Genomic DNA, 18,186 nt, shown 5'->3' with positions numbered 1-18,186 from the left:
CACAGCTGGCTCCAGTATTAACTCATTAGCCAAGCTCTTTATAACTTAGTGAGGCAGTTTCACCATTTAATTCAACACTTCTAAAAGTTGCAAGACTCTGGCCCTTGAGGAATGTCATTTCAATTCACTTATTTAAAGTAATATTTTAGTCTGAACTATAAAAAGTTAGTTGATAGTTAAGGAATAATCAAAAAATGGTGATATGTGCTCTTTCCTCCCTCAAGACATTGTAAACAGTATACATTCCCTCCAAAGTCCCTTAAACTGATTAAAGATCTTTCTCAACCAATGAGCTGTGTGATTGATTATCCTCTAATATGCACAACCATTCCATCAAATCTAAAACCAAAAAAGCCTTTTACTCCAAATATAACAACACCCCCACAAGGTGATAATGTTATGTCACAAACATGCCTAAAACCTCATTTTACAGGTTTTGGCATAGAGGTGTAACAAAAAAGTGTGTGAAAAAGTGTTTGTCCCATATAGATTTTTTTCTTAAATCACGTAAATGTTTTAAAATGTATTTTTAAAGTGTACTGTCATGTATGTTAGCTCACCACATAAATTTGAATAGATAAGATACTTTGAGTAAATAATGATATTACATCATCAATAACTGCAATTATTGGTTTATTATTTATTGGTTTAATTATGTTAGTCACATCCCAACACCTGATTACATGAAGATTTCTGCAAATGACTAGGCTTATTTCTAAGACTACCGACAGAGCTTGCTTACACTATGCTTCCAAAACATTTTCTGCTGCGTATCCAAAAACGATGTAGTCAGTACACATGGCAGGGAGGAGGCAGTGAAATTTTGTGATGACAAGAGGACATTGAAGTACTCATCCAAGAGGTCCCAAATCAACCCAGAGCAACATCTTACCACTGCACAGCTCACTTACCTCAGGCAAAGTCACTGGTCCTGATTCAACAGTAAGAAAGAACACCATATTGACAGTCAAACAAGGTGGTGTGATGGTCGGGACTGCTTTACTGCCTCAGGGAGTAATTACAATAAGTATTTAATGAAACTATGAATTCTGCTCCCTATCTGAAAAGCCCAACTTTTAGTTTCTGAGCTTTAGCTCAAGTACACTTGCGTTATGCAGTTATCATAAGTGAGTGATTTGTAAAAAAACATAATGAAGATTTTGGAGTCTCTTAGTCTATGTGACTACATCTTAATGATTTTGGCCAAAAGTGGCTTTGTCTTCTTAGACCCCCAGTAGATGGACACTCACACTTAGCCAAGTTCTGTAGGAGATTTCATCCTGTAAAAAGGGAATTCTCTTTTCCACCATTGCCATATGAATGCTCCATATTGCTGGAAAGTGGTTGGAAAATCAGGCACTCGGTAATATTAGGAAACACAGGTGATAATACTAACTGGTTTGATAAAGGGAACTGCATTGCTTTGACTTTGAATCTGGCTACATATTTAGCATATATTTCTGTATTTGAAATGGATGAAAAGTGCCTTAAGAAGATGTTTGTTAGAAATTGCCACTATTTAAATAAGCGTACTGAATAAAGGGTTCTAAAAGAAGGAGCCATATTAAATAAAATCTAGGACAAAAACCTTCTCTCACTTAGTTTACCAAGATGGGTTGTGGTGGGTCTCTTGGTGTGACAATAAAATGAGACTCACTGCTAAAGCACTGAGTCTCATTTGATTCTTCTTAGTCCCTTAAGAAGAATCATGTTCAGCCTGTTGTGATGTCTGCCAATCTCAAAAACCTCAGTCCCAAATGAAACCTGGGAATGTAGCCCTAGACTTCTAGAAACTTTTAATTTTCAAGCTAAATGTCATATTTTACTGACAGAACAATAGATAATGCTGCTCAATTAATCAATTTACAGTTTTAATTACATGCATCTTTTCAGCATTTTTGGCTCATTCCTATAAAGTTGATATAGAAGTTAAATAATTCATTTGAGTTTCAATTCAGTTTATTCACATAGCACCATTCTGCAACAAATGTCATCTGAAGATACTTTACAAAAAAATTTGTTTCATGCCAAGTGATACTGGTCATGTCTTTGTAAATGAACAAACCTTTAGAATCAGCAAAGTGTTATTTCCATTTCTGCAGTATTTTCATCCTTTGTGGGATTTCATAAATTAGAAAATATCATCTACTTTTATAAGCTTCAAAGTATGCATTGGCAAGTAAAAGACATAACATATCCTTCTACAGGTGTTTATTTCCATTATTAGCAATTTCAAAAGAAGTAGAACTTTGTCTCAAAGCAGTGTCATGGTAGCTTTTTAAGTGGAAATCCAGCCCATAACAAGCTTCACTCAATATATTTTAGAAAATTGAAATAGTGTATCTCCACAGAAAGCTTGAATATGAGTTTCTAATCAGAGTGAATTGTCATAATTCATTATAGTGGCCTTGCACAGTTAGATCATGTTCTGCACAGCTTGTGCTAACCAATCATGCTTTAAGCAACAAATGAAAACATTCAGTCAGTGAGAGAGAGACAGTTAAAGAGATTTTAATGTGCTTGTTCAAACAGTATATTGTATGCATATCCAGCATAGCATTTCTCATACATATAACTCTCTTATATCCATGGGTCGAAATGTAGAGCTGAGAGAATGATTAACAGTCAGTCTACCATAACATTATATCTGCCACACAGTGATGGCACAGCACAGCTGCCTGAGAGGCTCAGTCTGTACTCAGAGGGAATAATACCCATTCGGGCTGTTTTTAACTGAATTCTCCAACTGCAGAAAGTAATAACACTGAGAAACATAGATCTAAAAACAATATAGTCTGCTGGGGATGAGTACATTATTTACAGAAAAGAAAACATAAAAACGAAGGTTAACAAATACAAAGTTGGAAAATATATCAGAGAAATCCACCATTTCCTGTACATTCCATAGCTTTGATTATACATTTATTTAAATCCACAATTCACGTCAGTTCAGAAGGGTAAACAACCCTTTTTTTCTTCATCATAATGAGTATCATTTCCATATTCATCCTTTTACTCATCACTGAGATCATGAACATTGTCGTTTTTTCTCCTCCTCGCTTGAGTCTAATGTATTTATCCGAAATAAGGGCGCTCACTTTGGAAGTTGTAGTCCGGACACACTTTTTGAACTAACTTGTAATCATTGCTTAAAAAAGAGATGAAGATGCAGATCACCTTGAAGGGTTTGGAACAGAGCCAGGCAGCATGAGACTGAGTGTGCTCTGTGAAGCAGGTCTGAGACGGATCATACAGGCAGGGTTTGGATTTCTTCGACCTGTCGGTTTTGTCGTACTCCACCCGACAGTTGAGGGTCTTCCCCTCTCTGGGGTCGATGGTGGCCTGTTGTGTTTCCTGGATCTGGACGTCCTGCTGGGTGTGGGGGTGCATATGCTGCTGCGGTAGAACTTCAAACTCTACCACTTTTGACGGTGGTACAATGCTCACTGACACATTCCCAAGGCTGGATGAGTTGTGGCGGAAGTAAACGGTGAATGTACCATTGATGTGATCAATAATCTTGCCCGTCACCAACAGGCTGAACTTCACGGTCTTAACGCTGAAATAGAAGTTTCCCCAGCCAAAGATCTTCTTGGTCTTTATGTTTGTCTTTGATGATGGCTTGCGCTTGGAGCGGTAGCCAGTCTGATCCAGTGACATGGACTGGTTCCGGCCTGAGTCATAGGGGTTGAAGAAAGTGTAGGTGGGTGGCTTGGACTTCAGGGGTGTCTGGTCAATGGATGCGGAAAATATGCGTGTTTGGTATGGAGGCTTGGCAACTCCTCCAGCAGTGCCTCCTCCCATGCCATAAGGAAGAGTCTTCATTACTGAGCCAACCGGGCCCAACTCTGAGAGGTCCACTTGCTTCTCCAACCCTTGGACCTGAAAAGACAAAAGAAAACAGGAAAATATTTATCAATATGCAGATGCCTCTTGAAATTAATATTTTTTTTACATACTCTCCTACACAACAACAAAAATAGAAAGAATTTACATTTCAGATGTGTTAATTTTCAATTAACTGAGTTTATAGGAATTAGGACTGCTGCAGCGTCATCAGGAGCGCTGGAAGAAAGACGGAAAAGTTGTAAAGAATGTGGCCAGTGTTGACTTTTGAATGGGTCTCATTATGTGCAGCTGTTGGATTAATTCCCCTCTTATTCTCTGAATCGAAAGGGGGAGGCAGCATCCTTTGTCCAAAACAAATGTCTCCAATGGGAGACAGGTAATCTTGAACCTTGATTAGATGTTGGTTCTGATTTTGCAAACTGGGATTGCTATGACTGGTGTTCAACATATTGATCTCTGACAAACCCAACTTTAAAAGAAAGGGGAAACACTTTGAAAAACTCTTTTGTTTTCATAGACAACAGTCTAAAGCTGGCATAATCCAGATGAGATCAAATTTCAGCCCAGCCAGAAATATAAACACCCTTTCAATCATTTAGTAAAAAAAATAAAAATAATTTTAAAAAAAAATTAAAAAAGCAAAAAGACGTATTGAATTAGTGTAGCAATATTGTTACAATTCTGGGCTTGTATTTATGGTGGACCAAGCAAAGTCCTGCCCATAACTTGCATGTTGAATGAGCCATGTCAGAGCTTTTTATTAGTATGTTTAGTATGTTTCCATCTTTCCATTTTCAACCACCCCAGGTACTGTAATTCACAGAAAGTTTTATGAGGAGTCTGATTCTTAGTAACTTATAACCGGTAGTGGCAGTGACAAAATCATTACTGTAGGTTATGTAATGAAAATGACAGCTTTTAATTTACAATGTGAACCTCTCTCTCACACACAGAGTCCCTCAGCAAGCTTCAGCTAACCTTGCTGCATTGAGAGGATCTATCTCCTTAGCATCTGCTGACACGGATGTTCCAGTTTTGACCTCCACAGTAGAAATGCTCACAAAAATGGTCAGGGTAAAAGAAAGTTCCAGGAAGATAGTTTTGAGTAGATAAACATTTCAGGTCTCATAGTCAAAACAGATGACCATAATTACTTTTCAAATGTTATTTCTAACATTATGTCATGCTTTTATTTGTTAATTAGTTGAGAGGCAATAATTCCAACCCTCTTTGTCCCTGTAACAACAGGGAACTCTTGATAACTATACAAAGAAGCTGCAACTAGTGCTTGTTTAATCTTGTTTTGTATACATACAACCAAAAATAAACCATGTATGATATTTTTGGAGTTTCCATTTTCATTGAAGTCACAATTTCTTTCATTGGAAAATGCTTCTGGGGTCACTCTTTTCAATTCTTTTTTTACCTCACACAAGTTTTATCTCCTTGGGCATTGTCGTTAGATCTCTCTACATTTCATCTGCTCAATTCAAGTAAACAAAACCGTCTATTTTTGTGAACACACTTTAATTTTGTTGTCACAGTTGTTCGGCAGAGCAAAACAACTGCGTGTAAGGTAATAGTTGTGGGTCTTTGTTCAGACAGCTTTCTGCCTTTAATCCACAGCCTGGGTGGTTATTCGCAGAGTTGATTGACTGGAAATCTCGGTCTGCTCTCTTTTATGTCTCATCAATCACAACTATGCCACTTCCACCCATACACACAAAAACGGAACTAATACACACACAGCATAGCATTTGCACATATGCAGACTTCTAGCTCGAAGCTGTCATGAAGTGACAGCAAGAATTATTACAACTATTGAGAGGGGTTATGTGCTCCTCCCCTGAGGATGCTTTTGGATTGAGTTAAAAACTATTTTTTAGCTGATAAACAACCACTTTCTGAGACAAATCAGCATTTCAAGTCAAAAGGACTGCATCTTTGTGTGCACTCATGCGAGGACAGTTTCTGTCTTCCATCACTCCTATCCAGAGCACAGTAACCATAGGGCTTATGCTAGTCTCATTTTCATCAATCACTGACCCTAATAGCAGTCACATATTGCTACTCATTGAAGTAAAAGTACAGCGCTCAATACAGCTCCTAATGTATTCAGTCATTCAATTAAACTCTCTATTTCTGCTTCCCATTCATTAACATGGCTACAGAGCAGATTTCTAAGTAGATTGATTGGAGGGAAAATAACAGAAAGTTTATTGACCGCTGGAGGAATGAATTACCAAATAAGAAAGGTTTTGATAAATGACAAGTGACTGGAATAATGTCTTACTGCAGATTTTCAACACACCCTTATTCCCTTTTGTGCCATGACGGAAAGCGCGTGCAGAGGTCTTGCAATTTTTAAGCCGGCGAATGTGCGACGTGAGCCGACTTTGGCATTGACAGGTAGGAATAAGCCTCGGCTGACGACAGGAAAAACATCAAAATATATACAGCAACAAACAGTGTGCACAGTGCATGCAATATGGGTACTTCTTGTGAACGCGCTGTCAGCAGTGCTGTCAGCTAGCTCCATGTGTTGCCATCTGTCAGGCTAAAACTCTGCTGGTGCAGTCCTCCTAATCATTTCTCTGGTGTATGGCACAGAGCTTGGAGTAGCATAATCATCATAATCCTTAACATCTTCAGGAGCAACATCGCAACATGAAGTGCAACCTAACCTTCAGGGTCAACTGGATGGAGCTGGAAAAGAAAATGATTTTATGATCGGGTCTCAGGTTGACGTAAGTCTGACTGAAGATGGAGAATGAGAGTGTTCACGGTCAGCAACTTTAACAAACATTGACACAAAGGCAGCGGAAGGGGATGGAGATGGAGTTCGAGGCTAGAAGAGTGTGGAGGAAGGGGCTCTTCATTTGTGGCACGGAAGTAATAAAATGCCAGCAGAGACTAAACAGATGGACTTTCCATTAGCATAAATATGAAATTTTTTGTGGCTGACAGTAAATCCATTTAAAGGGTGAGGGTTTGTTAGAAGAAATATCAGATATTTTCTCTTGACATAAAAATCTATAAATTATGGACTTTTTGAGACAGGGAATGTTTGCTGTAAGGTCATATCAGGCTGTTGCATCCAGGAAAGGGTTTAGAAATGAAGCACTGTGCTTTTCTTTACCTTCAAGTGTCAATCAGTTAAATTACAATAACTTGTAGAGTGGTACCCAGAGGGGTACTGTTGGCATGATAAAGGGACAAAAAAAGAAGGTGCAATAAGATCAAACTCAAGCTTTTAGGTTGCAGTCAAAAATAAAAAGTTATATTCAAAGGCCTGGTGAAACATCAGCAAATTATATATTTTGTTGAAGTTAAGGTTAGAAATATGGAGAGGAAGAGAGACCTAAACCCTACATTATTATATTTCAGAATTTTTCAACATGACAACTTTTGATGAAGTTTTTCTCAGGAGTTATAATTAATGCTGGATTTTATATCCTCAATTCAACTCTGCTGTTTCATGTCATCTATGGGAAGAATACTATAAGTTGAAGACGAATAATTTTAGAACTTTCTGGCAACAAAACAACTCAGAATAATAAGATTAATGGAAAAACATTTCTGACCATGTCATAAGGTCATATTACATTGTTGAACAAAAATAATATGCAAAATGTTACTGCAAATTCTAATTATCTTAAGTCATCCAGTTCTTACCATGATTTCTCTATAGATGTTAAGCTCATGCCACAAGTTATGAGTTTAAAAAATTATTACATCTTACTAACAACCTTAGCAGAAGTATTTTGAGAAAAGAATCTCAAAAGGTATTTATGTAGGTAAGCATGGTGGATGGTTATAACATGTTAAAAGTTAATATTTTGTCTGAGAGCTTTAGGGAAGGGCTCAGTGGTTGGATAACTGGGTCAAATTATCAACAAAACTGCAGCTCTTTGAGATATTCTAGAGTAGTGAGTTTCTCTCAGTATTGATTCAAGGAAGGAGCATCACTGCCTCTCAAAGGAAGCAAAGTCATCTGATAGACATAGGGAGTAAAGTTTGGCAAGTGTTGTTCAATCCAACTATGGGAGAAGTTTATGCCTTTTCTACTTTAGAGAATTGTATAAGAATACCCAATACACACACACACACACACACACATACGGGTTTTGGTGGTTTAGAGGGACAATTTTTTCAAACCAGTTTTTTGCAACACTAAACAGTCACCCCTTTCCACTTGTGCTAGAAAGACCTAGTAAGTTGTCAAAAATCTTGTTTGAGCTACACAACATAGATCTCACTTGAAAACTTCAATACACACATCAGAACTCAAAATACAAGAACCTGATGCAATGCTGTATTAGAAGGACAGACGATAATGAGGTGCTTGGCTCCGCCCATGATACCAACAGTAATTGTCAGGGCCAATTTTATTTATCAGGACCACAGCATACACAAACATGAAATATATATGTATTAAGTCCAAACATGGAAATATGGAATATGGCTACACAGAAAGTGGACTTTATTTACAGCACCTTCACTAAGAACTAGAGCAACAATTCTGTTTGTGAACATAAAGGAAAATCTGTGAATGGCAAAGTTAAATGAATTACGGGTCTATTGTTAAATCAAAAAGATAATGCTGGCATTCTATTATAGTGGCCAGTTGTCCTTTCTTGATGTGTTAGCCAAAGTGCCTCATGACCGCAGCAATCTCCAGGAGATCATGGATGCTTTTTGCTCTCCTAGCACTTTCCATAGATGCTAGAAAAAGAAATAATTCATTAGTGAAAACCAACTCCAATTGTTAATTTTTCTTGGTTATAAATTATGTAATGCCTGTTTTCAAATAAGCATTCATAAAGAACATACATTAGTGGGAGAAGCTACAGAAATGAGCATGTAGGTTGCATCGATGAAAATTAATTTCTGCAAATGCCAAACAGGTTAACACTTGGTATGGTTGCTTGGTATGTATGATTAATTATTTGAGGGAATTCTAGAAAATTTTTTATTTTTTTCATAATTTAAAATTGCATTTGTTTGACAAACAGGCCTCAGCAGCTGGTGAAGAACCATCCAAAGCCAAAAGACTTGTTCCTCCTTCTAATGCTGGTGCCTAGTCTTTTTCCAGTGAAGGAGATCCTCTGAACCATCTCACTGACTCCACCAAAATACAGGTTCTGTACAGGTGCAGCATCAGCAAAGGGCCATTTATTGAGATCTCTGGTTTCCTAAAACCAGAGATTAATCAAATTAAGATGTTAAATTTGGTTAATATCTTAAAATTAACCAAATTTAAAGATATACTCTGATTACTTTGCTTATTAGTTTTGTGGTGCTTTGATATTTTGAAAAAATATAAATATGTGAATGTATTTCAGATTAAGATTGGGATAGAGAAAGTAGTATAAACAGTCCCATTACTGATCACCAAATTAGATTTTCTAGCATCTGAACATTGGCTGTGTGAAAGTTTATCATTTTAATACAAGGCACAGTTAAATGGTATGTGTGTGGTAATTTAAGCCAGATGACATATTGGATAATGTCTGCTCAAAATATCATGCATAAAGAAGAACATGGTCACCCTATTGCCTTTCAGTGGTGTAGATCATTACTTTTGACCATGCTTCAGTTGTGCTTTTGAGCTTAACTAGCTTGGTGTTTCAAGACTTGTGTAGGTGTGGTGATTTACCAGAATTTTTATTTGTGTTCCTTTTCTGCGGGGCTCTATGTCCTTCTGTTTTAGTTTTCTGTTGAGCTCTTTCCCCTTACCATCTGTGTTTACTTTGTGCTGAAAAGAACATATAAAAAATATGGGGTTAATCAACTGAAAAGTAAAGAACACTCGCTTAAGGTGAGTCTCTTCCCAATGTAGAAAACAGTTCTCCATATTCCTGCACATTACATGTTGAATATTACACAAGACCTGTGTGTCTGTGCACTTCTACATGTAACTTTCATTTTGTAACTTCAAAACTCAGTCCTCTATATACCTGCATCTTACATGATGAATATTACACAAGACCTGTTTGTTTGAACAGTAGTTAATACCATTTTAATGACTTCATTTAGAAAATAAGTTGGTCTTTGGAGACCAATAGTACCTCAGGAGGGTTGGTTAAAAAGGATCCCCATGCATCCACGTCACCAGCCTGATACGGTTCCTTTTGGAAATCTGAAATGTAAAGAACACTCATTGAATGCAGTTTGTTCCCAATGTAGATAACAGTCCTCCTTATTCAGGGACCTTACATTTTGAGTATTACACAGGACCTGCGTGTATAGGCATTTCTACATGTCACTTTCATTCTTTCAAAACTATGTCCTCCTTATTCTGGCACCTTACATGATGAGTAATACACAGGACCTTTGTGTATGGGCGTTTTTACATGTAACTTTCATTCTTTTGTACTTGTAATTTCAAACCTCTGTCCTCCCTTTTAATGCAGCTTTACATATCAAGTTATAGACAATACCTGTGTGTTTGAACAGTACTTAATAACATTTCAATGACTTAGTTTTAGAAAATATGTTGATTGTTGGACACCAAAATTACCTCTGGAGGGTTGGTTGAACAGGATCCATGTTTCCACATCACCAGCCTGACACAATTCATCTTTGGAAATCTGAAATGTAAAGAACACTCATTGAATCCAAGTTTGTTCCCAATGTAGAAAACAGTCCTCCTTATTCAGGGACCTTACATTTTGAGTATTACACAGGACCTGCGTGTATTGGCATTTCTACATGTCACTTTCATTCTTTCAAAACTATGTCCTCCTTATTCTGGCACCTTACATGATGAGTATTACACAGGACCTTTGTGTATGGGCGTTTTACATGTAACTTTCATTCTTTTGTACTTGTAATTTCAAACCTCTGTCCTCCCTTTTAATGCAGCTTTACATATCAAGTTCTAGACAATACCTGTGTGTTTGAACAGTACTTAATAACATTTCAATGACTTAGTTTTAGAAAATATGTTGGTTGTTGGACACCAAAATTACCTCTGGAGGGTTGGTTGAACAGGATCCGCATGTTTCCACATCACCAGCCTGACACAATTCATCTTTGGAAATCTGAAATGTAAAGAACACTCATTGAATCAAAGTTTGTTCCCAATGTAGAAAACAGTCCTCCTTATTCAGGGACCTTACATTTTAGTATTACACAGGACCTGTGTGTATAGGCGTTTCTACATGTCACTTTCATTCGTCTGTATTTGTAATTTTAAAGCTATGTCCTCCTTATTCTGGCACCTTACATGATGAGTATTACACAGGACCTTTGTGTATGGGCGTTTTTACATGTAACTTTCATTCTTTTGTACTTGTAATTTCAAACCTCTGTCCTCCCTTTTAATGCAGCTTTACATATCAAGTTCTAGACAATACCTGTGTGTTTGAACAGTACTTAATAACATTTCAATGACTTAGTTTTAGAAAATATGTTGGTTGTTGGACACCAAAATTACCTCTGGAGGGTTGGTTGAACAGGATCTGCATGTTTCCACATCACCAGCCTGACACAATTCATCTTTGGAAATCTGAAATGTAAAGAACACTCATTGAATGAGTTTGTTCCCAATGTAGAAAACAGTCCTCCTTATTCAGGGACCTTACATTTTGAGTATTACACAGGACCTGCGTGTATTGGCATTTCTACATGTCACTTTCATTCTTTCAAAACTATGTCCTCCTTATTCTGGCACCTTACATGATGAGTATTACACAGGACCTTTGTGTATGGGCGTTTTTACATGTAACTTTCATTCTTTTGTACTTGTAATTTCAAACCTCTGTCCTCCCTTTTAATGCAGCTTTACATATCAAGTTCTAGACAATACCTGTGTGTTTGAACAGTACTTAATAACATTTCAATGACTTAGTTTTAGATAATATGTTGGTCGTTGGACACCAAAATTACCTCTGGAGGGTTGGTTGAACAGGATCCGCATGTTTCCACATCACCAGCCTGACACAATTCATCTTTGGAAATCTGAAATGTAAAGAACACTCATTGAATCCAAGTTTGTTCCCAATGTAGAAAACAGTCCTCCTTATTCAGGGACCTTACATTTTGAGTATTACACAGGACCTGTGTGTATAGGCGTTTCTACATGTCACTTTCATTCGTCTGTATTTGTAATTTTAAAGCTATGTCCTCCTTATTCTGGCACCTTACATGATGAGTATTACACAGGACCTTTGTGTATGGGCGTTTTTACATGTAACTTTCATTCTTTTGTACTTGTAATTTCAAACCTCTGTCCTCCCTTTTAATGCAGCTTTACATATCAAGTTCTAGACAATACCTGTGTGTTTGAACAGTACTTAATAACATTTCTATGACTTAGTTTTAGAAAATATGTTGGTCGTTGGACACCAAAATTACCTCTGGAGGGTTGGTTGAACAGGAGCTGCATGTTTCCACATCACCAGCCTGACACAATTCATCTTTGGAAATCTGAAATGTAAAGAACACTCATTGAATGCGAGTTTGTTCCCAATGTAGGAAACAGTCCTCCTTATTCAGGGACCTTACATTTTGAGTATTACTCAGGACCTGCGTGTATAGGCATTTCTACATGTCACTTTCATTCTTTCAAAACTATGTCCTCCTTATTCTGGCAACTTACATGATGAGTATTACACAGGACCTCTGTGTGTGGGCGTTTCTACATGTAACTTTCATTCTTTTGTACTTGTAATTTCAAACCTCTGTCCTCCCTTTTAATGCAGCTTTACATATCAAGTACTAGACAATACCTGTGTGTTTGAACAGTACTTAATATCATTTCAATGACTTAGTTTTAGATAATATGTTGGTCGTTGGACACCAAAATTACCTCTGGAGGGTTGGTTGAACAGGATCCGCATGTTTCCACATCACCAGCCTGACACAATTCATCTTTGGAAATCTGAAATGAAGAGATGTATACTGAATGAGTCCATAGAAAAATAAAATCCACCTATTTAATGAACTTGTCCAGCTGATTGTTAAACAGACATTTTATGTATTGACACTGCAAAATATGTCTCCTGCTATAAAATGTTCATTAATATAAGGTCAAAATATATTAATTTACATATGACAGTTTCTAGCATTTTGGATAGCACTGAAAAAGTTGAAATAGTGGTCTGGTTAAGTCTTTCTCCAAAATCTGGTTTTTAGGCACTCTGCTAATCACTTCTTGTTTTCAACTATAATGAAACTCTGTGCTACAACTTGACATTTCCTTCAAAAATATTTTCAATGCTAGTAGAATGACTTGTGATAGTATTTTCACACTTACTAGTACCCTTCTTCTCCATAGCCAGTCAGAATCACTACAATTATAAGTCATTTCTTCCCCTGGACCAATATCTTTGAGTGCAAACAAACAGAGATGACGTCTTCCATCCACCCTTGTAACTTTCATTTTGTTGTTTGTGTTCATCTCTTCATCATTTACCAGCCTCCCCAATGATCCATGTTCTCTGGCAGCATCAACACTAAAATATTAAGTATGCTATAAGAATAATTATACCATGCAAGGGAAATGATTTTGCATATTTGGTGTTTGCATGTCAGAAGAATATTCCTCCTCCAACTAAAACTACTTTTACTGATGAAGCTGAAAATGTTTACATCACTTTGATTAAATATAAAATAAAAAACAACATTAAAACAGTCACATACCAAAGCTGTTGTCCATTGAACTTGAAATCAAACATAAAAGCCTGGAGTGCATCATGGTAAATTTTCAATCGGTTTTCTTGTTCCTTCCTACTTATGACTTCCCCTCTGCACTCAATAAGGAAATCTCCTTTTTGAAAGCACTGGCAGCTGAACACACCCCGACCTGCAGGTAAACATAATGAGTAAGGTTGAATAAACTTTAAACAATGCATATCTTTCAAATAGTAGCAAATGAGATTATTAAAAATTTTTCAAAATCAGTTAATTGATCTAATTTGAGTTCTTTCTGTGTTACTTGAACATTTGTTTGTCAGCTGAGTGGTGCTTCTAAATGTCACTCATTCTTTTATACTTGGAATTTCAAAACACAGTCCTCCTTTATACATATATGATCTATGCTAATGTGCAGTATAAAAATAGTTTAAAAGTCAAAAAGCAAGACAAAAGTAAACAAAAACAATCCTTTAATAAACTCTGGAATCCTGTACGTAAAAAAGTCACAACTCACCTTTAAATGAATTGATGTATTTTACATCAAATCCCTCTTTATCTTCACCCAAGGAGAATAATAGCTGGCATCATGTTTGGGATTTCTTTTTGCTCTCTGAGACCTTGTTGCTGACATCTCCTGCAAAGATCAGAGTAATTTGTTGTTGAGTAACAACATGATGCTGTACATCAGGAGTGTCAAACTCCAGGCATCGAGGGGCAGTGTACTGCAACTTTTAGATGTTCCTCTGGTCCAAAACACCTGAATTATATGACTGAATTAGCTTCTAAGGGCAGTCAAGTTGATGACCTGCTGATGACCACCTCATTTGATCCAGCCATGTGGCATCACAGACACATCTAAAAGTTATTGTATACAAGCCCTCAAGACCTTGAGTTTGACACCTCTGCTGTACACAATATGATTTGATTTTATTGTATGCGGAAAAACCTGTACTGAAGTACACAGTATTACATAATTGACTTTCTATTGACAGGTTCTCAAAACCTTCAAATATTAAAACATTATCTTAATAGTAATGATTATTACAAAGGATAATTTGTGCCTGTGAAAGAATATCACTCACTGATGCACAGAAAATGTCCAAATACAGTTTTGTCTAATTCTGGAGTGAGCCACCTTCCCTTTAAACTCTGGTACACTGACTAAGATGGTTGGTGATAACTAGCTAAACTGAAGCAAATCAGATGCTTTGGTGCATCCAAACATCAAGTAACCTACAACATTCTTCAGAATTACAAATCAATATGTACTTAAATGTCTTAAGAGATTCTGTATGAGTCTTACCTCTTCTTCCACGCAAAAGAAGTTCAATTAATACTAATGGCTTGCACCTGGCCTTGATGGACTGTACCATGTTGATAGAGTAGGAGGGGTACAACAAAAGGAGAAATCCATTTTGTTTCTGAAGCACACAAGGTCAGACTTTTTTTCAGAAACAAGAAAACAAATTTATTTGAGTTATATTTTGTAACTTTCATTCAATATTTCAAAGTTAAATAGTTTATCATACATCTTTCTTTAATTAGGAAACAACAGTAAGATGGTATCTCTCACCAGCAATGTTTAATCTTTTATCAGGAAGGTCACTTCTTTTAATCATTTCTGTTCAATCAATTATTTAAGTTTACTTCTATAGCACATTTCAACACACACACACACACATATATATATATATATATATATATATATATATATATATATATATATATATATATATATATATATATATATATATATATATATATATACACACTAGATCACTTTATGATATAAAGTGTTCAAAACACTTTAAATCATAAAAACAAAACTGTTGTCTAATGGCAGACAACACCAGCAGAAAAAGGTTGTCTTATGTACCTGCCTACAGACAAATTAGACTACCTAGACAATCTGCATGTATGCAGAGTAGTGACATTGAGATAATGACAAAATATCAATCTAAAGTTTTGTGCTAACAGTAACATAAGTAATCATAATATTTTGGCACTTTAAATATTTTTAAATAAATGCTTTTTATATTTATATTTGTAATTCTGTATTACTCCATGAGTGGTTATCCCTTCTTTCAAATTCAAAAATACTTTATTGATCCTAAAAAGGAAATTAAATTTAAAATAGCTTGGGTCCTCTACCACAGGCCTTGGAGTGTGAGTGGTCTTCACAGTATATTAACAGTTCCCAAAGGTGTGCTTCTCTGTATCAAGAGGTCTGATGATGTATTGTTTGAGCCACTCTTCCAGTTTAGGGGTCATTACCCCAAGGGTTTCAGTGACCACAGGCACTACTGTTGCCCACACCTTCCACACTCTTTTTAACCTTTTGCATGGCATGCATTATTAATTCATCTTTAATATTGGGGCTGATTGGGCCCTAATGATTCCAAAAACAAAGAGTTATCTTTTTACATGATATGTGGACATAATTCTTCTCAGAAAAATATTTATTCCTTTTAAATCACCATGTTTAGCACCATGGTAAATCTCTACAGTTGCCAACTTTTGTAAACTTACACCACAACAATAAACACTGAACATCTTGGGTCTAGCCTGTAATATGTAATAATCTTCCACTACCACTAAGTCATAAAATAATGACCTAACATATGGACACCCAATCCCATGTAGAGCTAAATTTATTATTGTGGGCTAGACAGCCCAAAATAAGTCATCCACTTATGTGGATTGGCCTCTATTGCTACGGTACTAGGCACCTGCTTGTGTGCCACCATAAATACCACCTCTGTGCTGTGTTTCAGTCTAAGCCTTTTGTCCATTGGTAGTATTGTTTGCTCGCTATTGTAAAACACCCTGTTGTTATGATTATGCATCATAACAAAATAGCAAAGTATAAAAATATTTACAAAAATCAGTCCAAATACACAGTATCAAAACAAGAAGGAACTTTTGTCCAAACAAAAGCTATATTTCCCCAGAAAGGCAGGAATGAAAGTTTAAAAGATAAATTCTCAATGAAAGAACAGGGCTACTCACATGTGATACAACCTTGATAGGCACAATTTTACATTCATCATAAGCAGCATTTGAATTCTTATATCAGTGGACTGAGTTTCCTCCTTTTCCATCTTATCATTCCAGCATGGTATTTGATAACTGTCAATGCATAGCTGTTGATTGCTGGACCTTGTTTCTCTCATTGGACTTGCCTTACTTATTGTAGGTACAGTAGTTTGCAAAAGTATCCATAGCCCTTGAACTTTTCCATATTTTCTGACATTACAACCGCAAACATATTTTTACAGAATTTTATGGGAAAGACAAACACAAAGTGGCATATAGTTGTGGAGTAGAAACAAAACTATACACGATTCAAAACATTTTCTGCAAATAAAAGCTGAAAAGTGCAGTGTACAAAATCTTCAGCCCCCTTTCCCTAAGTGCGACCAATTGCCTTCAGAAGTTGCCTGATGACTGCTAATGACTAAATAGTCCACCTGTGTGTAATCTAATCTCAGTATAAGTTCAACTCCTCTAAGACTGCCTCAAAGGTTAGTTAAGAGAATATTGGGAAGCAAACAGCATCACAAAGTCCAAGGGACACACCTGACAACTCAGGGACAAAGTTGTGGAGAAGCTTAAAGCAGGCTTAGGTTATAAACAGGTTCCATGAATTATCTGGAAGTGGAAAGAGAATGGCACAGCTGTGAACCTACCAAGACAAGGCCATCCACCTAAACATAAAAAAGTCCCATTTGCAATTTGCCAGAAGCCATGTTGGGATACAGCAAAAACAATTAGACGAGACCAAATTTGAACTTTTGGCAAAAAGCATAAAGCATTACTTGTGGTGGAGAATGGACACTGCACATCACTCTGAACACACCTTCCCCACTGACAAACATTTCTTTTCTTCATTCTTGATTGTAAGATGGATTGAGCCAAATACAGGTCAATCTTGGAAGAAAACCTGCCGGAGTCTGCAAACGACTTGAGGCTGGGGCGGAGGTTCACTTTCCAGCAAGACAATGACCCTAAACATTAAGCCAGATCTACAATGGAACGGTTTAAAAAACATTCATGTTAGAGTGGCAAGGTCAAAGTCTAGACATAAATTCAACAGAGAATCTTTGGCAAGATCTGAAAACTGCTGTCAAGTCAAGTTTATTTGTATAGCACATTTCAGCTGGAAGGCAGTTGAAAGTGCTTTACATCAAAGAAACACAGAACTAAGAAGTCATACAAGTAACATACACTGTGTTCCAAATTATTATGTAATTGATATCTTCTCAGATTGTATTAAATGGTCAATGGAAATGATGGTCAGTATGATTGTCAAGTCAAGAACTACTACAGTATAAATACAATTTTACTGAACAAAGCTCCCAAGGAGAACAGTATTTTTCAAAAAGAAACTCAAAATGCACTGTTCCAAATTAATATGCACAGCAGATTTTCTAAACATTTTATGGATTATAAAGAACTGCAAACAGTTCTCTGAACTAATCAATATTTGAATGTGCAGCATCACAAGTACTAAAATCAAAACCTAATTCAATCAAAAACCTCTTAATAGACTGAGTTACGTGTTCACATAGGACCCCTTCTTTGATATCACCATCACAATTCTTGCATTCATTGAACTTGTGAGCTTGTGGATAGTTTCTGCTTGAATTTCATTGCAGGATGTCAGAATACCTTCCCAGAGTTGCTGTTTTGATA

The 18,186-nt window shown here is 36.5% G+C and overlaps 1 protein-coding gene and 1 long non-coding RNA gene across 2 annotated transcripts in view; both read right to left on the bottom strand.

The window, feature by feature from the left end:
* Positions 1–2,495: 2,495 nt before the first annotated feature.
* LOC122833623 (neurexophilin-2) overlaps positions 2,496–18,186 on the bottom strand; it is a 66,512-nt gene continuing 50,821 nt past the window's right edge. The window contains exon 2 of the mRNA XM_044121343.1: positions 2,496–3,882. Within this exon, the coding sequence (XP_043977278.1) occupies positions 3,076–3,882 (807 nt within the window). The 3' untranslated portion in view covers positions 2,496–3,075. The remainder of the gene's footprint in view (positions 3,883–18,186) is intronic.
* LOC122833624 lies at positions 9,568–14,067 on the bottom strand. Its single transcript, XR_006371003.1, has 5 exons — positions 14,006–14,067; positions 13,498–13,660; positions 12,665–12,736; positions 9,921–9,980; positions 9,568–9,607 (listed from the first exon to the last, which is right to left on the bottom strand). It is a non-coding gene; the product is annotated as an uncharacterized LOC122833624 (long non-coding RNA).

The sequence above is a fragment of the Gambusia affinis genome, linkage group LG07 (genome assembly GCF_019740435.1).
Source record: "Gambusia affinis linkage group LG07, SWU_Gaff_1.0, whole genome shotgun sequence".
NCBI classification, from domain to species: domain Eukaryota; kingdom Metazoa; phylum Chordata; class Actinopteri; order Cyprinodontiformes; family Poeciliidae; genus Gambusia; species Gambusia affinis.
Note: the sequence above shows the minus strand (reverse complement) of the source record. Positions and strands in the feature narration are given on the sequence as shown.